Source organism: Platalea leucorodia (genome assembly GCF_965183815.1).
Source record: "Platalea leucorodia genome assembly, chromosome: 1".
NCBI classification, from domain to species: domain Eukaryota; kingdom Metazoa; phylum Chordata; class Aves; order Pelecaniformes; family Threskiornithidae; genus Platalea; species Platalea leucorodia.
The window spans coordinates 135,324,736-135,345,847 of NC_138823.1; the positions used below are offsets into that span (position 1 = coordinate 135,324,736).

General features: G+C 35.4%; 1 protein-coding gene across 8 annotated transcripts in view; it reads left to right on the forward strand.

The window, feature by feature from the left end:
- The window catches only part of SNX13 (sorting nexin 13), a 71,980-nt gene that overhangs the window by 15,251 nt on the left and 35,617 nt on the right, over nt 1-21,112 (forward strand). For 7 of the 8 annotated variants that reach the window (XR_014227596.1, XM_082306138.1, XM_082306143.1 and 4 more), the window contains exons 2-7: nt 6,601-6,713; nt 12,154-12,256; nt 17,352-17,441; nt 17,855-17,976; nt 20,381-20,502; nt 20,653-20,754. Coding sequence is in view for 7 of the 8 variants with exons in the window: in XM_082306138.1 (XP_082162264.1) it covers nt 6,601-6,713; nt 12,154-12,256; nt 17,352-17,441; nt 17,855-17,976; nt 20,381-20,502; nt 20,653-20,754 (652 nt within the window). In the remaining variant the exon portion in view is untranslated. The remainder of the gene's footprint in view (nt 1-6,600; nt 6,714-12,153; nt 12,257-17,351; nt 17,442-17,854; nt 17,977-20,380; nt 20,503-20,652; nt 20,755-21,112) is intronic. The other variant, XM_082306141.1, reaches the window with a different exon arrangement.

The following is a 21,112-nucleotide window of genomic DNA, read 5'->3' on the forward strand; positions in this document are numbered from 1 at the left end:
AGGTGTGAGAGAAGAAAGAAAATAATCTTGACTCCTGAATCTAGGCTGAATTTTACTCTGTTTTTTCCCTTGAAAAGAAAGTTTGGTGTTGAGAATATTTACCATTTCTGGTAAAACAATGATCAGTGTTAATCAGAAAATTGTTCTTTTTCTTCAGCTTTATTGCACAAACCAATTGTATCAAAATATGGAACATAATTTTTATATTTTTATTTTAATAGTAATATTCTGACTATAGCAAACAGGCAGGTTTTATTTGAGTAATGGAATTTGTTGCTCTCTGGATAAATACTGAAATTGAAGTAACGTGCACCATAGCTTTTAAACTTTTTAGGTACATACTGTACTCTATAAGAAAATGTTAGCATATATTTTCATTTAAAGGCTTGCACTTTTAAAAATTAACTCTGTGAATTGTGAAAACATTGCAGTAATTGTGGTTTTAGAATATAAATGGAAAGTTATTGCCTGTCCGCAAGAGCTTTGTTAGACCACCTCGTATAACTGTGGGGGAGGGTAGGGGAAAATGATCCCAAAAGCTTTTCTGTCTCGTGCAGGGTGAGAGGCAGCAGGAAAATCCAAACTAAATACAGTTAGACATGATTGCACTTGAATTAATCCAACTGTTAACCAATTAAGCCATTCGACAGACAAAGCGTGCGTTGAGCGGAAGAGGAGGTGAGGTAGAGGGAGGACAGACGGACTCTTGCTTAGCAGAGGAGAGGAGAGTTTCCAGCCTCTGTAACCAGGAGGGGTCAGCAGGAATACTGCACTTATCCAGAAGAAACTTCGTTGGCCTGACTTCTTAAAACTTAACATTAATTGTGTATATATTTTTTTTTTAATTTAAAAGATGATTAGTGTATATTTATATACTTTAATATTTTAGGCTTGCTTTGGAAAAAAAAATATCTAAACTTAGAACAGTAAGAAAAAAATAGACTATATAAAATTACTTAAAAAAAAAAAAAATTCCCAGGAGTTTTCTTGTGAGTACTGCAGTAATTTGTTGTGTAGATTTACTGCAATTATTTTTACATCGTCTGAAGTAGGAATGGAGCTTAGGGTTTTTCTTTGCTGTGCTTTTTTGGGCTAAGGAAGGAAAAGGGCAAAAGGATAAGAAGGAAGAGATTAGAAGGCGACCTTTAGTGATGTTAGGAAATGAGGACATGCAGAGCTCTTTTCAAAACCCCGCTTGGCATGTATTTCACTCAATTGCTGTAATTTTGGCAGATAGGAGAATGTAACTACAAAGATGTTAATGGTTTATTTCACAATTGTTAAATATTTCTCCTAGTAGTGTAACATAGCAATTTCACTGCAGATAAAATTGGCACTCCAGTTGATACAGCTTTCCAATTTTACTTGTCATGCTGGTGAAGAGACAGTAATTTGAATCCTAAAATAATGTTTTTAATCACTTGACAAAAATGACACTCACCTTAATTATAGAAAGGTTTATACGTGATCACGTTCCATTTACACTCAAAATGGAAGTCAAATTAAAAGGCAGATGTGTAGAATTAGCAAAATTAAACTTGACATCTACTGTGTGTGCAATCCTTGACAAATTTTTTTAATGTGAGCCCAGAGGTGACATTAAATAGATTTGGCAAAACATCATATTTAAAAAAAAAAAAAAAAAAAAGTTTACCCAAATCACAAAGAATAGTTTGGTTGTCAATGTCTAGTTAAGGACAGGTTAGCTACTGCCATTTTAAAAATATTAATGGACAAATGTAATTGAATATACACAGCAAAAGAATTGTGGGCAAAAAAGCATGTTTTTGTTTTCAAATGACCCTGTTCTTTTAATGTTGAGGTTATTCTGTTGCAACCATTAAAGTTGAAAACAATCATAAATGACAATCTTCCGAAGTGGTACGGGCCTTTTGCATGCTACAGCTGTAAGACTTCAGTAGTATTCTGCTGAAGCTTTAAGATTGACAAGTGGATGATTCCAGAGCCCAGCCTTCCTATATGGATGTTCTTTATTTCCCCTCCTGCCCTGTCTTCCATCTTCAAACCACAATTACTCCAAGTGTGGGGGGGAATCGTGGACAGAGCCGAGTGCCTGGAACAGGAGCTCTTGGCTGGAGTGGGAGGACAGTGGCACCCGGAGCCTTGTGAGAGGGAACCCGTGTGTCCGCTGTTTGGTGGCAGAGGCGGCGATAGGAAGAAAAGGACTGCCTGTCTGCTGAACTTCTGGCGTAGCAGTGTTTTTGCCCTAAGCTAGAAACACTTAGGTATCTTATTGCCAGTTGCAAGCTAAAATTGACAGCACCAGTTTAAATCCAAACAACAAACCGCTACTTACCTTAGTGAATCATTTTAGTGAAAGCTATATCAAAGCTGAGGATTTTGCTTAAAGATGGGATAGAGACAAAGCTCTGAAAGCTTGTCAGCTGGATTAAGCAAACAAGAAACCTATTGAAGCTACTTTAAAGTATAGTAAGACATAGCTGTATTTGTTACTGGAGTAACTCCTTGCTGTTGTGGTTAGTACATTAAATCTTTGCCACCTTCCCATTGATTTGTCTGCAAAATACTGTAGTTAATCATAACTAGTAAATTATATTACGCATAACTGCATGCATACTAAATTATAGTGGGATTTTTTCTTCTCTTAAACTGTTCATTTAAGACCGTCTGTGTGGCCTTAGTACACAGTTTATAAGCAGCGAATCTTGTGGATTTACATAAGCTCCTGTGTGAATGGTCACATTGAGTTGCGTAGTGAGTCTTAGCTCAGCGCTGTTAGCCATAACACTGTGCAACAGGGATCATCAACATGCTGCATTAATTAGAAAGCAGAAGCCAAAGAAAGGAAAAGGAGAGGTATATGAGAAAGCAAGTTCTTTATGTACTTCTTCTAGTAGTTGGCTATATACTCTGGCAAAAATATTCAGTGGGAAAAACGGACGAAGCCTATTAAAAAAAAAAGCAGGTGTCATTGAGAGGTGATAGTCTTGTCATCTGTAACAGCTGAATTAAGCTCATGAATATTCATCTTGATGGCTCTTCTGCCTGATAAGGTTCTTCAGTACCCTATTTGGGCTTACAGGCAGCCCTTTACTTCAATTGCAGTTTATTTTGCTAAAGCAGTTCCACATCATGGGAAAAAAAATTACTATGTGTGACTATGATGCTACAGTAGCCCTTTGCACATACGACCTTACTAATACACTGCAGAAGTCTGTCTTTGTAAGATTTCAGACACGAAAGATAAGAAGCGGTGATGGTGGGGCTAATGTATGGCATCTGTAGTGATGGTAAGCCAAAGTGGCTAAAACTGATGAGGTGGGATGGTTGTTGATCTGGAGTAAAGATTCTTTATCCACGTGCGCATGTGTGTATGCACACAGTATGACAGTTCAGCTTGGAAGTTAGCCCTCCCAGCATAGGGCATGTCAGCTTCTTTTAAAGGGTCTGGATAACTGCTACTTAAACACCAGTGTCAGACCATCCTTCAGAAGACCGGCTTGTTCTTTCTGTCAAGAGTGACGAGCATTCATCCTGCAGTTAACTAAAGTTAGGCAGAGCTTCCGTAAATCTGTGAATCTTCTAAAAAAGCAACATTATAAATAAAACTTACTTGGAAGTAAGTTATAAGTAGTGGGGTTTGAATTTAAATACCGGAGCTAGTTCCATACTGACCAGCTGCATAGTCATATTTGTGTAATGTTTGGACTTTCTTTGCTTTTAATAGTTGATTTTGATGTGTTAAAGGAACATTAAACAAAGTTTTCATTTTTTCTGGGAGTTATACTGCTAAAGACCCTTTAAGAAGTGTGACGTTAGGGGAAGTTTTGTTTACAGTCAGTCTAAAGGGAACCATGCTGATGATTAGATCCCTTTGAATGTCTCCAAATCCGTAAGACGATAAACACTCATCTGAAGCATACAAGAATTGGGCCAGTATCTGTTGTGCTTACTGCAGTGTACTGAGTTGTGCAAGTTTTAAGAAATCCTATTAAAATACCAAATGAGATTTGAATCTCTGTAGCCATATGCTAAATTGCAAAACTAGAATGTAGGACAAAAGGTCACTGTTTTATCTATTAGAGTTATAGAACTTTCTTTGTTAATTATGCATTCATCCAACTCTGAATATGCATCCTGCCATCTAGTTTAATTAAGTTTTGTTAAGTCATTTAGAATGCTTATCCCATATTTAGAACTTAAACTTTTTTGAATAATGCCATTAAGCATACTGTTTTTTTGACAAAAAAGACCACATTAAATGTTATCTTCCATGTGCGTATCTTCCTGTTGCTTGTATTGCTCTGCAGTTTTAAAATGTATTTCTGAGGGCATGAATACGAGGAATCTTTGTGTCTTGAAATGTAGATGTATAATGAGAGCTCACATCTTTTTTTAGTTAATTGACAGGTTTTTTTGGCTTGTTGTCCCTCTCCTTGTCTCCCTCCTCCCCACCCCCCAAGTAGTTTATCTACTGTATTTACTTACTATGAGTTAACAAAATCTTCTGCTCAGCTGTGGCCAAGATTTTTTTTTTTATTTATTTACTGTAGCACCATTCTTCAGCATTTTAGCTGCGTGGATTGTATGGTTAATATCATCTAATAAAGCACTTTTTCAGCTTAAAGAGAATTGAATCAATTGCAATCCAGTTTTTGAACTGCAGCACTTTTAATTAAAACACATAAGTATGTAGACAAGTGTAATTTTCTCCAGCCTCAAACACCAAGAAGAAAGCCAGTATAGCTTCTCCATCTCTTGCTAAGAAACTTTAGCTAGGAAGAAAATAGAATTTCATCTCAACATTTCATTAAACTTATAATAAACCAGGAAGAATTAAATTATTCTGATGACCACGATTTACATCTTTGAAACAGTCTCCCCTTAGAGCTATGATTTTGCCTTTGGGCAGTCTGATGTCTTGCTCTCAGAAAAGAACCAAAGCTGCTTTATGTAGGGGCCTTATTTTATATACTTTTTCATTGTTTATAGGATTTTTAAAACTTTTTTTGTGAGGAAGTTGATTTTTCTGAATCGCATGCCTAAGATGGAACGATGAAATCTAAATAGTCCCTTTAGGGAAATAAGAGCTGTAGGCAAGCTTCCCCTGTCCTCCATATTAAAAGCTAAAAAAGGTCTCTCTGCAAATATGGTGTTCGATCTCTGCTTGTTTTCTAAATGTCAAACTGCAAGACGAGTTTATTTAAATACTTTCTTAGTGTTACTTGTTGACATAGCAGTTGTCTGAGTTCCCATCAGGGTGTCATTTGATCACTGGTAGGAAAGGCGTAAATTAGACAACAGAAAAAGAAAAGTTGAGAACCTTAGAGCTGGAACAGTTTTGGCGGCCTATAAATACTTGTCGTCATCGGTTTCACACTCTTGGGACTTGGCTGAAACATGCTTTCCATATTGAACTAGACTAGATTGAATTAAATTTATATAATCTTTGTTGACTGCATTGCAGTATTGTGAAGGTCCAAAACTGTTGTACCTCAGTTCAGTTAGGTTTTTACTACCTTGCTTTTTAGATTACCCTGCATATATGTGTATATGTATGTACATGCACACATTTATCTAGATCGATGGATCAAGTGGGTATGTGTATATATATATATGTGTATATGAATGCACTTACACTGTAACCTATATTGGCACAATAACCTTAATCTTGTTGCTTTTTTCATACTCCTGGTGAATCCGTCAGCACAGGTGAAGTTTTGCCTGCTGCGTTATTTAAGTCATCAGCCCCAAAATCCCACCAGCCCCACAGGTGCTCTTGTGGCTGACAATAGCTGCACACGGGTTTTCCAAACAACCCTTGTCTCTCCCCACTGCCAAAGTCCTACCTGCTAAGCCAAATCTCTTCTAGGAACGTGATAATGCCTGCATGGAGAAAATGTTAATGCGGGATGTCTCTTTTTATATATTAAATTTCCTGATTTTTAAAGCAGAATTGTATTTAGATATTTCAAAGAATTGTTTGAATGCTCATGATTTCTGTGGTAAAAATTGTTGGAGGTAGTAATCAGTTTCTTAAGTTTCCCTCTCTTTTATTTAAAAGGAAGAGTAAAAGTAATCTTGCACCAAATATTTGGTGCATTTGCTGACCCATGTGTGACTTGACTGGAGAAAGGGACAATTTTTGGTCTTGCAGCTCCTTTGATCTAGGGAAGAAACAGTGTTGCTTGGCTGTGGAAGATAACACATTTAGTTGTGTAAAACAAGGTTGTATTCATCTTTCCCTCTTCTGTTGCAAAGCCTGCATTTTTTTTGGAAGTAGTGGAGAATTTCACGGGGAGGGGAGATCTCAAGAAACAGAAGTGCACAAAATGAGAATAGAGAAGAAAAAGAAAGGACACTTTAAAAGGTGGCAATTGCATCTGAAATGAGATATGAGTAACAGTATTTGAAAGAGAAATGCTCTAATGGTGGCTAAACTGGACTACTAGCCCACAATATAACTTGATAGCAATATGCTTTTTATTTCATCAAGCAAAACTTATATCTAGTTAAAATGTATCAAGCTTTGTAGAAACTACAAATATTGCTTTGGAGACTTAAAAGTTGTACGAATGTCATATTAATTATTCCTTTTCCATGTGTTCTTGTTTACAGACCAGTCTTTCCATATGGGGATGGGGAAGTCTTGGTGTTGTGCTTTTTCTAGTAACTTTTGGACCCTTCGCTATATTTTACTTTGCATTTTATATCCTCTGCTTTGTGGGTGGGTAAGTATACTACTTAGCGTTTTGTATAATTTACTATGAAAGTAAAATTTTAATGTATATATTAGCAAATAGTTTGCTCTGAAAATTTGAAGTGACTTCTGTGTAATTAATATTTCCACATTTGAGCAGCTCTTTATGAGCCAAGGTTTTTTTCTTGAAATCTCAATTTCATCAAAAGTAATTTTTTTTCGCTATTGAATAGTGCTTATAGTATCTTTGCCCAGTCAAAAAAAAAAAAGATTTCTGACTTAAAAAAAAAAACCAAACAAGCAGCTATGTATAACGGGAGTTGGAGGACAAATAAATAAAACCAATGTTAACTTCAGTTCATACTTTCTATTACCATGTCGGTTCTTTTCCCAGGTACTTACTAAGTAATTATATCCCCTTTCCTTATCACAATCTTATTTTCCTACCTAAGATACTTCATTCATGAGGAAAGTGAGTGGGTGTTTTCCTGGGTGTGTAGAAATGATGCTACATCTTGCTATATCTTAAACAAGTAGATCAGTTCAGGAGCTGTAGACGTTTCCTACTTTATCTATAGACAGGAAGGGAGCAAACAGGTGATGGTTTTATAGCCTTTAGCACCATTATTACATTGTATATTATAATGTCTGCCTTGTAACCATTAAAACTTTTATTTTTAATGCCAAGTCTAAATGTATTAGTGGGATATTCCTCCTTCCTCTCACTCATAAGACTAATCTGCAGGACAGTAACATTTCTAGGCTCTCCAAGACCTGCTTGACTTCTAATGAAGTGTTTGGGCTGTCTTTAATATGTTTTGGTTTTTTTTTTTCCTTCCTTTGAAACACCCTTTTAACCTGTTTATTGGATACAGTACAGAATGTATGTATATTCCTGTATGTCTAATCAAAAAATATAGTATAGTGTCTTGAATTAGTGCTGCTATGCTTGGGTTTCAACTGTGTTAAACTTGGAATTCCATCTCTGAGAAATCAGAATAGTCGGTCTACTAGAGTGAGGATTTAGTTAAGTAAAGCTAACTTTTAAGTAAATGCTTTTGTCTTATTAAGTCTTGATACATGTATAACTGGCATATTTTGCTGGCTGCTTGTCCAGGGCAAAAGGCAAAGAGCTTGTCCAAAGGGCAAGAGTTTGTCCATTTACTGTTTTGTATTACCACTTCCTTAGTATTTGCAGTATGAAAAATAATACGGGATATAATAATTTCTTAAAAGCTTATGCTTCCTTCTTGCTCAATTTCAGTTGCTTGGCATTTCAAAGCTAACAGTAAAAGCAGTCTCTCATGGAGTGTGTCTGAAAGCAGCTACAGTTTGCTATTGTGAGATTGCCTCCTTCTCAAGTCAGCTCTGATATCTCTTTGCTGTGATTCTTTTGCTGCTTTGGTTCATTTTTGTAGCTAGTGAGTGAACATTGATCTTCTTAAGAATAAATTCATCTTGTAGTAGTGTATCTGTTAAAGCAGAATTTGTATCCTTCTTCCTATTATGTGTTTACTTATGTAGATAGATATGAAGTGTCAGCCCTTCCAGTAGAATGTCATTACTTCATTGCTTTAACATACATATCTTCTTGGCTAAGGCTGTGATCTGGCCCTTTTTTACACTGTTAATCTTTTTCAAAGTGACACACCTACTTTAAATTTTAACATTCAGCATACAGATCCGTCAGTGCTAACTAGGTCAAGTAGATTTATGTCTAAATTATTCTTGCCTGCTTTTTCTTTATGAATTAATTCCTGTGAAGTTACACAAAATTCTTGGTCCTGTTTCTCTTAGAAACAAACAGAAATTAATGTTACAAAGTAACTTTTACTTAGGATTAGCAATTATATATCATAACATCACTTACATAAATAAAGAAAACAAAAATCTAATTTTGGTTCATGATTATAGTAGTTTCCTTAATACTTACCGTACCCTTATCTGGAGCAAAATAACAGTTTTGGACATGGATTTTTATCGTAGAATTTTATGTTGAAACTTGGAGTTCTTATCCAGTTTGGCATGTAGTTTTCTAACTTTTTATACTTGCTTAAGAACAGTGGCCTGTATCAATAGCTTCTGACTTCCACTAGCTGGGAGTCCACTTCTGACCTAAATATTTAAAGTATATGCTGGTGAGTTGTGAAGGAAAGCAATGTTGATGACATACTGTATCAACATAATCAATCTGTTTATATGGTTTCAATTCTTTTATGTGCTATCTAATTATTTCTTTTTGATTTACTCTTAGCTGTGTTTCCTCTTACACAGATAGCTTGTAGTAAGTGTACTGTTGTTGTGTGCATGGAAGATAACTGAAACCATTAGTGTGTATGAATGAAAGCTTTAAATCAAAAGTTGTCTTTGTTTAAGTTTGTTTTGTTTCAAGAGTGATTTATAAAATGTTAGCTTTTTTTTGTTTTGTAGTATATGCCTCTTCAATTCAGCATCTGGTAACGCATCGCTTGGGGAACTGGGCTCTTTCCACCAAAAGCAGGAGGCAAAATTGTTTCTTTAACCTGTGTAGCCAACACTATTACAAGGTGTTAATCTTCATGAAATATTTTTTGCCTCTACTTTAAGTGTTCGTGCAAACCCCTTAACCTGAGCGCTGGGCCTGTCTTACCATCTGCCTTTTCTTTGTACCAAGTATGTTTCTTACCTTACTCTCTCTCCTTCCCTCTTTCAATCCTAAGGAAGTAAAATAAAAATAATGTGAATTGCAGCTCTGCCAACAGCCTTAGGCTTCCGATGTGAGAACTGAAATTTCTTGGACCATCAATTGTTTTGCTGTTTAAAGGAATTTGCTCTGTTGTCAAAAAACATAAGTACTGATACTTGATCACATCCATTTATATGTGACTGACTGCCTACACTGATAATTCTAACTGCTGACCAAATCAGGAGCCGTTCTGAAGCTGCTTTTTGACTTTCACAAAGCATTCAGCTAAGACTTTTACTTTTCAGACTTGATGGGAAAATGATAAATCTGTAGACTTCATTTTTCTTTCACCTTTGTTCTGTTGTTAATCTTCCAATAAAAAAACCCAAAAATTTAAGTAAAATACAATCTTTTCCTTTTTCTGCTCTATTCGTTTAGAGAAAAGACTAAAATGATTTCTCATTTACTGTGTTGAATATCCTCTTGATGAATTAGATGACCATTTGCACTGAATGGTCAGGCAATATATACCTCTCTAATGTGCACAAGATTTTAAATTGGAGAATATAATGTGTTAATTTCTGCTATAGAGTCAGAAGCTCCTAACATTTCTAGCTTAAAAGTGAAAATACTTAGAGGCATCTAAGAAAATGAGCATATACTTAAATTATTTTGGTAGCATATTAATATTTTTAATAAGTTATTAACTTCAGAAATGTCATAACATTTGAGAGAAAACAGGTGTATAATCTGTAGCTAGTTATTTCCAAGGTTTCAATCCTTTTGAATAAAAGAAGGGAAGGACCTCTCCCCTTCTTACCCACCTCTCCCCCAAGTTGCTGATACATGTTTGAAGTTAAAACTGATTTTTGGCCAAAAAAATGCATTTTGGGTATACTGTTTTCTTTAAAGGAAGACTGAGATTTCTAATAGAAAAGTGGTAGATAATAAAAAGAAACCCCAAACTTTGTAATAACTAAAAAAATCCCAACAAAATCCTCCCCTCCCCAAACTAAAACATTAGTTAACTTTTAAGCATAGTGAAACTAATATTAAGATTTTTCTAAGCAAGTTTTTGTCCTTGAACTGAATTATGATGCTACTAGCACCAGTGGTCTTATGATTTGAAAGCTGTCTGGAAGTATCTGGAGCAGAAGAGCTATTAGACCTGCTTTTATTTTTTGTCCTCATATGTAGAAAGTACATGTATTTGGCAGATAAAGGTGGCTGTAAGAGAATCAGAGTATCAAGAGACATTTTCTTATGCATTATCGAGTTACCAATAATAACTTTGTTTAGTGGGTTTTTTCTTTTCTCTCTCTCTCTCCCCCCCCCCCCCCCCATCGTGGAGTTGTTCAAGTATAAATGACCATCTCACTGCTTCTGAATTACTGAGCCTCAGAAGTACTTAAAAAGAATGGTTCCCAGTTTGGGAATTAAGACCTTCAAATGGCATGTTTTACCTTGGTTAGGAATTTTATTCTAATCATATAAGTATTGTATATCAACAATATAAGAGTATTGTATATCAACAGCAATCTGTATTAGCAGAATGTATTATTTCAGCACATTTCAAGCCTGGAATAACTTTGTGAGTGCCTGTGGTCACAAGTGTTGGTCAGCTGGCCTTTAAATTGAATGCTTTGAAATTTGTGTAAAAAGCTATGTGTGTTTAGTCATCCCAAGGCTAGTCTGAGCAGCAGTAACTTCATATTATCTTTTTTTTTTTTGTAATGCTTGACTTTACAGAGGCTTTGGTTATGCTGTATTTAGCACAGCCTTTAGGTTCTCATCTATTTCTTAGTAAAACCAGCTTTACGTTTGTGTGTTTTTGTGCCCTAGTGTCATAAGCTGTAAGTAAATTATTGCCGTTGTGGCAAGGTTGAACTTTTTGTAATGGTTGGTTTTTTCCCTTATGCCTTCATTACATCATAAAGAAAACAATAATAAAATTAACTGCTGTCCTACTTAACTATAAGTCATAATTTAAATATCATTGTAGAATTGTGAGGGGAAAAAGATAATGAATTTCTGATCTAACATTTCACATGGTCCAGGAGTGCATTTATTTAGACTTTATATGCTGAATTAATTAAAAACAAAACAACAACAAAAAAACCCCAACACCCCAAAAAACTCAGAACCTCCCAAAAACCCAACACTTTGTGTTTGACTTCAGTGATCCTCTAGACTTTTTCGTTGACTCTGTTCTTATGCAGCCTGGCAGGATTACTGTTTTTTGTTTTGTTTTGTTTTCTTTGCAGCTTAGAATAAGTTCCCCGTTGAAAATTTTCTTACTTCTTGTTTAAACATATGCAATCAGTAGGTAGTTACTACACTTACTACATCAGTTTCTTCCTGGTTTGTATTTTTGTGGCTCATGCCACAATGCAATGGCCTAAATGTATCTCTAAAGAGTTTTTCTTCATTGTCTTGAAGTAAAAGAATCTTTGTATAAATGCAGCTTATGTATGTACCCCTCTTTCTGTGTACTAATGTTTATGACCTTAGGTAGCATGCCACCAAGGTTCTTCTCATGCTGCAGGCTGTGTAGTATAGACTGTGCTATATAGATCTGCTATGTGATAAGAATATATCAAGCCTGATAATATAAGACTGGGAAACTTCATACTTAGTATTGTGTCAGTTATTTTGAGCAGCATGCTACACTGTGGAAGAGCACTGTACTAGGAAAATAAATGGTGAGAATTATCACATATTGTCATTTTATAACTTGCTGTGAAGTATTTTCTAGGGGCAGGGGAAAGATTACTTGTTCTAGCTGGTCTTTCTTTTTCTATTTTAGGGGTTTTGTGGTTACTCTTTTATTTGGAAAAAGCAACTCGGAAAAATACCTTGAGCAGTGTGAACATTCGTTTCTTCCTTGTACATCAGTTGGGATCCCTAAGGTAAGGAGAGTTTACTGGTCTTAACTTCTAGATCAGATTTTATAATTTTGAAAACTAGAATAACACTAATAATCAGTTTCAATCGAAGAATTGTACCCGTTTCCCAAGGTTAAAGAGCCTGCTCTTATGTTTTGAGTCAGCTGCAATGTGCAAGTGAAATGCAAAATTTTTCCTTTCTGAAATACAAGCTTTTTAAGCATTTATGGAAAGTTTGTTTCGAGTATCGTTTCTGGCTTCATTATGAAAATGAGTAAGATGTAACTGGCTAATATGATCTGTGAAGGAATTACTAAACCATTCCTTTCTAGACTACTTGTGTGTGTGTTGGCTTTTGGGGAGGGAGTGGTAGCTCTTTCTTGCTTTTTCTTGGAAGATTGTCATGACTATTTAGGATTCTTCCATCACTGGATCTATAGTCTCTCCAGTTATGATTCTTTTGATTGATTGTGGTCAGAAAGTTGTTTTCCTAACTAAGAAGATTAAACTGTTAATTAAGTCTAGATTTACAGTACTTCAGGGATGCAGAAGTTGTTATCTTTGACTATCTTTAAGACCAAACAAAAATCCTGGAAATGCATACATAAATATGGAGCAGCAGCGGGATCCCCTTTTCAACTCTTTTCTTTTTTTCTGAATTGTTAACAGATACATCATTTCGGTTGATGGACCTGAATTCAGGCTTCCTAATTGGATAAATCTGCATCTGTTTAGTACAGAATAAATTCTTAATAGCCAAGAGGTAGAATTTCTAGGAATTCCTGGTTTAAGAACCAATACCTCTTGGCAGCTCAGAAATTTAAATATATCTTGGCCTAATCCATTTGCACTCATCCCAATAGAGAAAACACTTTAACCCAAAGATTGCTAGTTATGTTATATTTAATCTTATAGCTGTTTTGACTGAAATGTCCTGCCCTTTCTTAGCTGCCAGGTCACTACACTTCATGTTGTCTGTGAAAGGGGCGGGGGGTGTGTTCAACTTCCTTATCAGTAGCACATAGAAAGACATTTATTTTGTGATCCAGCAGTATGTTTTCTAATCACAACACTTTTTTTGTGGCTGGTTCATAGCTCAGTTAGTAAGTGGCCTTTTCACTTAAGTCTTCGAATCTGTTGAGATAAATCTGGAATTTAAGTATATTCTAAACCATAAGGTAATGTCACTGGTCCAAATGAAAAATACGAAGTTTAAGGCTAAAAAAGGGCAAGTCAGCAATCAATGAATGATTCTGTTTTGTTAATGAAACCTCGTTTTAGGGGACTAAAGTTCTTGGTGCTATATAGACTTCAGTGCTTATATTATGTGAATTGTGGAGTGTTGCTTATGTCTTGTGTTTTGAGAGCAGATTTACAAGAAGTTTTTGTGTCTTTTAGATTTCCTCTACATTGCTGAAACATTTTTTACGTTAACGTTACTTCTTTGAGCTCAGTACATATGTATGCTCTGCTTGCTTTATAAAAGAATAAAATGTTACGTGTGTGGTTTTTTTTTTCCGTAACCCTTGCAAATTCAGTAGTTTGGCTTCTGGTTTGAGTGTGGATTATTGACACATCACTTTTGACTAATCTCTGGATTTAAGTTTTGTAGTACGAAGGTATTTATTGTTAGCTGGCTTACCAAATGCTGTTTGAAGTTGTTCTCCATCTAAAATCTGTTTGTCTTCTACAATAGTGTTTTGTATTTCTTTTTTGTCACTGTATTAAAATAGCATTAGCTAGTTTAGCTGAGCTTTTCAGTAGCAGTGCAAGAAGAGATGAGTCCTAACCAAAACTAAATGTGTGGTTTGCTTGGGATTCCTATTTGCCATTTCCATATTAAATTCCTGCTGACTTACCTTTATTGGAAAGTGATATTTTTAACTTGAATTGTTTTCATGTTTAAAACCATCGTGTCCCTAAGTGGTCTTGAACAATGAGTATTCTTTCAAGCAGCTAGTGTATAGGTTATGCTTCTTCCATGAATGAAGTACAAACTGAATTCACCTCAACATTAACTTCTTTCGTGATACTGTATTTTGAGAAGTAATCTGATTATATAGGCTCTTTATAAGAGAAGCTCTTCCCCAAAGACAGTCAGAGTTTTATCGATTGTTTTGAGGGTTTTTTGTTGTTTGGGGATTTTTTTTTAGGCTGAGATGAAGGTTCAAATGCTTAATTTTAAATAAATTAGTTATAATTCAGAGCACCAAAACTGTGGATGGAAATAATGCATAGAATGTACCAGAGTCTAAGTTACAACACAGGATTTGGTGCAGATGGGTTTCCTTGGTTGCCGCTTATTATACTTATTAGCGAATATATCTTGAATGCCTTATATTAAGGAGAAATAGTTATGTACATTTGATGGAAGATTATTTACCTTTCTGCTTTTTTGTTTGTATACACGCAGGGAGGTTTAAAAATTAGGATTAAAATTGTTTTTCCTTTTGCAAATCTGTTTTATATAACTTTTGTGTCAGGAATGTACTCGATGATGCCATAATGTACTGGCTCTGTAAGATACACAATTGTCTTCAGGTTTATATTAAAATAATGTTGAATGAAAGGCAAGTTTAGAGCCTTCTGAACTGTTAACTGGAATGCCATTTTCAATAAAAAAATATAGATTCAGTCCAACTTTAACAGAAGTGTCGGAAGTCCGTTTATTATCATAATTGATGACCCTTATGCTTAATCCAAAAGACAAGGAGTTTCTGTAGGCTGGGTGCAATATTGCCAAATTACTGTAAGATAAGTTATCACTGTTACAAGTGCTAGTTGCATATTTGATCCCTGACTAGTCTCTGAATCTCTTCATTTTGAGTCAATTGGTTATATGCTGTGTTACGGATTTGACGCAGACATGAAATCCCATGTATCTTGTCCACTCATGAAAGCCTGTCCCCGCAAGTACGTGATTTGGGAAATAGTAGCATTTTTCATATTTGACAGTTACCTAGCATAGTTTCAAAAAAGGACTTTAAAAATATGTATTAGTGCAGTGAAGCAAAAGTCTGAAGTCTACTCAGTCACTGTAATTATGTGCTTCTGGATCCTGGATTTCTTTACTCAGTGCTGCATCTCACTTTGTTGAGTGTATGTCCCACGTTCCTCATAAGTGCCTCCTACCTACTTAAAATGAAGTAAGTAGGTGTCAAATTTAACAGTAACAAGTGATATTAATTTTTCCTAACTAATGATTTAATACTGGTAGAGTATGTCAGACTAATATTGTGTATGAAGTGATGGTTAAATAGGACAATTTTCTTCATGTGAGTTGGGTCCTTCCTTTAAGTCCGTCTTCGAAGTCAGTGTCTGGAAGGCCGGGCGTAAAACCGGCAATGCTTTCCAAGTGAGAACTACGGTCAGCTGTTGTAGCTGCAATGAAATAAAAGCAGATATTTTAAATTTTAGATGTCTTCAGACATATCAAAAGTGAATGAAATTATACTGCATGTGCATAAACATTTCATTGGAGAAAAAACATATAAAAGAATGGTCTAGCCTTGTAGTTGGCTCTGCTTTGAGCAGGAGGTTGGACAAGATGACTTCCTGAAGTCCAGACCCAAACCTGAATCCTGTGAGCCTATGAACATTCAGATTTTTACCAAGTAACCTTGCCTGTTCTCTGTGTCCCTCTCTTTCTTCTGGCTGCTGCATTTTTGCTGCTGCTTTTGCTTCTGTGTTTTCCAAATGTGGTTTTATGCATGCAGTCCTGAAACGTCAAACCTCTCTTTTAACCATTTTGTTTGGCAATGTGGACTATGCTGTGCTTAGTAAAAATATTTAATCATTCCATTCTGGTTTTTTTTTGTATTTTTGACACTGTCAAGACAAAAATATTTTGCAAATTTGTTACTATATAGCTGGAGTTTTGTTGAATATGAGTCAACTTTATTCATATTAAAGTAGCATTGAACCATTCCCTTGTCTTAAAAGTTAAAAAATATACAGAATTTTGCAGCAAAATACTTCTGTGTTGTGATACAGAGTTGGCTAAGTAGGAGGAGGAGCATTTTCTGGCCTCAGGTGTTTCTTCTGCCATTCACTGTTAAATGGTTTGAATGAGAGATACTTAGGGAGAGTCATGTAGAGTAGAAACACTGGACGTAAGGTTTATAATTTTTTCATTTATGGTTTTTGGAAGTTTTTCTCTGTTTCTGATAGTCATAACTTTCTAGATCAAAGAATAAAATAACTTGATTTCTTTTTTTTAACAATAGTGTAGGTTTTGGAGTTGTTATTTCTGTGAAAATAAAGGAGTTTATTGCAGATTTCATCTTAGATTTGTAAAGACACTGTATTAATTCACTTGGAGAAGCACTGATAAAGGGTGTTCTTTTTCAGTATGTCATTTGCCAAAAGTCAGCTCTGAGGAAGTAATTCCTGGAGTTAACTGCTCTGAGTTGCAAGTCCTTCTATAACATAATTTTTTACCCCCTCATCAATTACTTTTTAAAGACTTCTGCCAAGTAGTGATGGTTAAAAAAGAGTGATTTCTCTTCTGGCATATAGAATAAACTGAGGTGGATAAAGAACTTGAGAGAAAAAAACCCCAACTGAACAACTACCTGCCTGAGGTTGCACAAGAAGTTCATAATCAAGTATGGAACTGGGGTCTTACCCACAAACTATCTTGCGCTGCTGTCGTATCTCCCCCTCCCTCCTTTTATAACTATTTGAGTTTTATTTCCTTCTTATCTAGTATTTTAACAAACTTGCTCCCTTGCAGTAAGCAAGTAGTAGGTTTTCAGGTTAGTTCCTCACCATTATTTACTATATAGTGAAAAATACAGATATTATTGTTACCCAGAGAGGTGATAGATGCCCCGTCCCTGGAAACATTCAGGGTCAGGTTGGACGGGGCTCTGAGCAATCTGATCTAGTTGAAGATGTCCCTGCTCATTGCAGGGGGGGTTGGACTAGATGACCTTTAATGGTCCCTTCCAACCCAAACCATTCTATGAATCTATGATTATATCTTATCTACTCTATAAATTATAATAGGGAAAATGTATAAAGTTGTGACTGGAAGTATACATATATCATAAACAGTAGAGCTGATTTTTAATTATAGCTAAAACCTGCAAAGTTACGTTTCCTAATCTCTTTCAAGTGCATAGAAGAAATGAAACGTGAAGCCAGACCTATTAAGATTGACAGAAGACTGACAGGTGCGAATATAATTGATGAGCCTTTGCAACAGGTAAGTTCTAACCAGGACTATTTAAACTATTTTTATTTCTGTAAGTATTGACTGTGTAATGTCTAAGTATTTGAGAGACAAATAGAAGTTGAGAAATTTTATCATATTTGAGAGTGGTAAGTGAAAAAACATTGAGGATGGGCCGGGATATTGGGCAATATTTGAGTCTGTTTTCTGTATATTATAGTTTCTCAGTATAGCGGTGATGAATGCATGTAAACTAATAATGGAAAAGAAGTTTCAGTATGTGAGTTGTATTGTTTCACTCACAATTTCATAATGGTAGGGGGGAGTATGGTTCACTGTGTTAACCTTTTAAGAAGACTACTGTTGCATTATCAGGCACAAAAAACTATTTCATATTTTGTCTTTTGTTCATTAGTTAATCTTTCTTTTTTCCTTTCCAATTTCAGGTGATCCAGTTTTCCCTGAGAGACTATGTGCAGTATTGGTATTACACACTAAGTGATGATGAATCGTTTCTTCTGGAAATCAGGCAGGCTCTTCAGTATGCGCTTGTTCAGTTTTCTGCCAGGTAAGATTATTTGTATTTACATCAATACACTGTCTAGCAAGTGGACAAATACTTCTGTGTGTTGTATGGCAGTAGATAAATGATTAAGTTTATCTGTTGGCATAGTTCAGTGCATTTTACAGAAAGAACATGTAAAATTTTAAGATCATAATCTAAGAACTACAGTCTTTTGCTGATCTCTTAAGGCATGAACAGAGATGATGTTTGTAGACATGGCCTTCTGCAAAATGGCCTTTTCAAAATTTTGATTAATGTCTAAAATTACTTAATAGCTGTTTTTCTGCAACTTAAGCATTGAGATGCATGAATCATGACCTTTTTATATGCAGGTCTGTTTCATATAAACAGCAGGGCTATTCCCAGCATAAGTCAATCTGAAAGCCTTTAGTTCAAATAACTCTATTGGCTCAGTTAACTTTTAAATGTGGTCATGCTGTTCAATATGGAAGAACAGTGAGTATGTTCAAAGGAATAGATATCTGGGGAATGAAATGATACGTCACATATGTAATTCTTTTTAAAAAATAGAGTTATTTGGTTCAGAACAAATGGATAGTTTGTTAATTGTCCCATGTTTTTTCTTCTGTTGCTTAATCAAGTAGCAGGAGGTCAGGGAGCTTGTCTGGGAAATTCTTTATCTTCTTTAGTATGGCTGATTTCCTAGCCAAGGTACCACATACCTTTATATCCAACTTCCTTATTAAATATTGATTTAAGCTATTCATCCCACTGTGCTCATTGTTATCTGTTTTCTCTTCAGAAGAGGTTGTGGGTCACCTAAATATAGTAAACTTCTTAGCAATTTTGAGGTGGTGTTATCCCCTCCCTCTATTGACTTGAAAATGCAGGTCAGTATGCTTTTCTGGCAAGAAAGGTCAGAGGTGGAGAGCTAGGTTTAATGCGAGGAAAAAATTCATTATAATAAAATCCTATTGATTATGAAATAATCTAAATCCTAGGAAACAGTGTTGGAAATAGTGAAACTAGGCTAAATAAACAGTACATTACAGCAAGCAATCCTGTGCTTACATGAAATGGTCCTGGCTGCCCAGCTGTGGTGGTTTCATCTATTTGGTGAAGCTACTTTATTGAACAGTATCAAGCACTGAGTTTGTGCAAAGCAGGTCAAGTTATAGCCAGTTTAATTTTTTTTCCTACGGTACTATAGCTCTTCAGAAATAGCCACTGCTCCTGTGCAGTTGTGTTGTTCTGTACAAATCAAATTGGTTTCACAGGCCTGCAGCAGTTGTTTGTTGTTGTTAAGAGAAAATGATCTGGTGTATTTATAATGATTGTAGTTGGATATAGCTGTAGCAGTCTTAGATTAGTGCCATCATCTCTAATTTCATATGCCCTGTGAGCCTCTGGAGAGAATGAGTACAGTGAGATATTTTTTTTTTCCTGGAGAGTTGCACATTTGGAAGAATGATGTAAGGCTGCCACCTAGTGTATGTATATGATTTGTTGATTGTGCGGATGGTGGATCTGGATGGTTTGGGTTGACTGCACTTTGACACAGCTCTGATTCTTATTTCCACATAGAGATTTTGCAGTAGGCTTCTCTCTGAGTTCCTTATCCCTTTCTCTCTTTTTGAGGGGAAAAAAGAGCAGGTGAGGGAAAAAACACAAAAAAGGAAGTGTTGTAGAAGGATTCTGCTATAACAAAGTAGGTATCTGAGAGAATTCAGGCAGTGTAATACTTAGTGCAGAGTAAAAGCCATCACTAACATCTAGTTCATTAAACGTGTAACTCATAAGTGCCTTTTTAGTTTGCCTAGTAAGGCATGGACATCACAAGAATATATCTGCATCTTTTTCGTACGACTAATGAAGTGGTTTTATAGAAATGTAACAGTGACTATTTTCTGACACAAGTTTATGTGCATTGTTGGAGAATAACGCTAACAACCTCTCACATAAGCTGTGGAATCAATTGCTGATAATATTAGGTTGCTTGTAGTTTCAAATGAAACGTGTTTTCTCACTCATGCATATACTGCAAATTCAGAAGAAAATTATTTTGTTTAGGTGCCTTCCAAAATGGTAGAAAGTATGGCTGGAAAAGACCTGGGGAGTATTTTAGTTTTAGGTTGTAGATGCTTTAGGCTGTTTATATCAGGGCTTTTCACAGGTATTTGACAATATCATGAATCAGAACACTATTTCCAGATATTAATGTTGACCTTAAAGTAAATCAAGCATAAATATTAATGTGGTGTGAGAATGGTGTTTTACAATATTTTATTTGTATTCAGTGAATAGGTGATTAGGAGACTGATTTATTTCTTTCCTTTTCCATGTTTACTATCAGTGTGGTTCTTGGCAGGGATGAAGGAGGACTGTATTATTGTTCTTTGTATTCAGGATAAAATAATTCATTTTCATGAATGCCCTTTTCTGATAGGTCAAAGGAAACAGACTGGCAGCCTTATTTCACTACACGACTTGTTGATGACTTTGGCACTCATCTTCGAGTTTTCAGAAAAGCTCAGCAAAGAATAGCAGAGAAGGGTGATCAGATGAAAGGTAACAATTTAAATATTTTTTGCTTTGAGTCTGAGTAGGCAGGTATCTTACATGTGTGAAATATAGTTAGCTTATTTTATAATTCAAGTTTACTCTCAAGTTTCTGATCTTTACAAAAAAGTATGTTTCTTTTTATTTTCTTTTGTATAGACCATGCTGAGGAACTTGTAGATACATTCTTTGAGGTTGAAGTTGAAATGGAAAAAGAAGTCTGTCGTGATCTAGTGTGCACTTCTCCCAAAGATGAAGAAGGTCTCTCAATATTATCTTCTGAAGTTATTTTAGTATAGCAGACTAAATTAAAATACTAACAATTGTGTTAACAGTATGACATATACTGAAATCTTAGCATGTGACTTTCAAAGCTATACTATAATTATGTACATATGTAGCTATTCCTCTTTTCATTGGAAGAATTTTAAGATAGAAATATGTTTTCTGGGAGGCAGGGGATGGCTTTGCAGATTCTTACTGCTTTTTGTTAGATTCGCCTTCCTTATCACTACTCCATAGTCTTCATAAAAAAATAAGTTGATCTTTTTGGGCAAAGTGTGAAGGAGGGGAAAAAAACCCATATATATGTTAAATAAGGAAAATACATTGGAGTTAG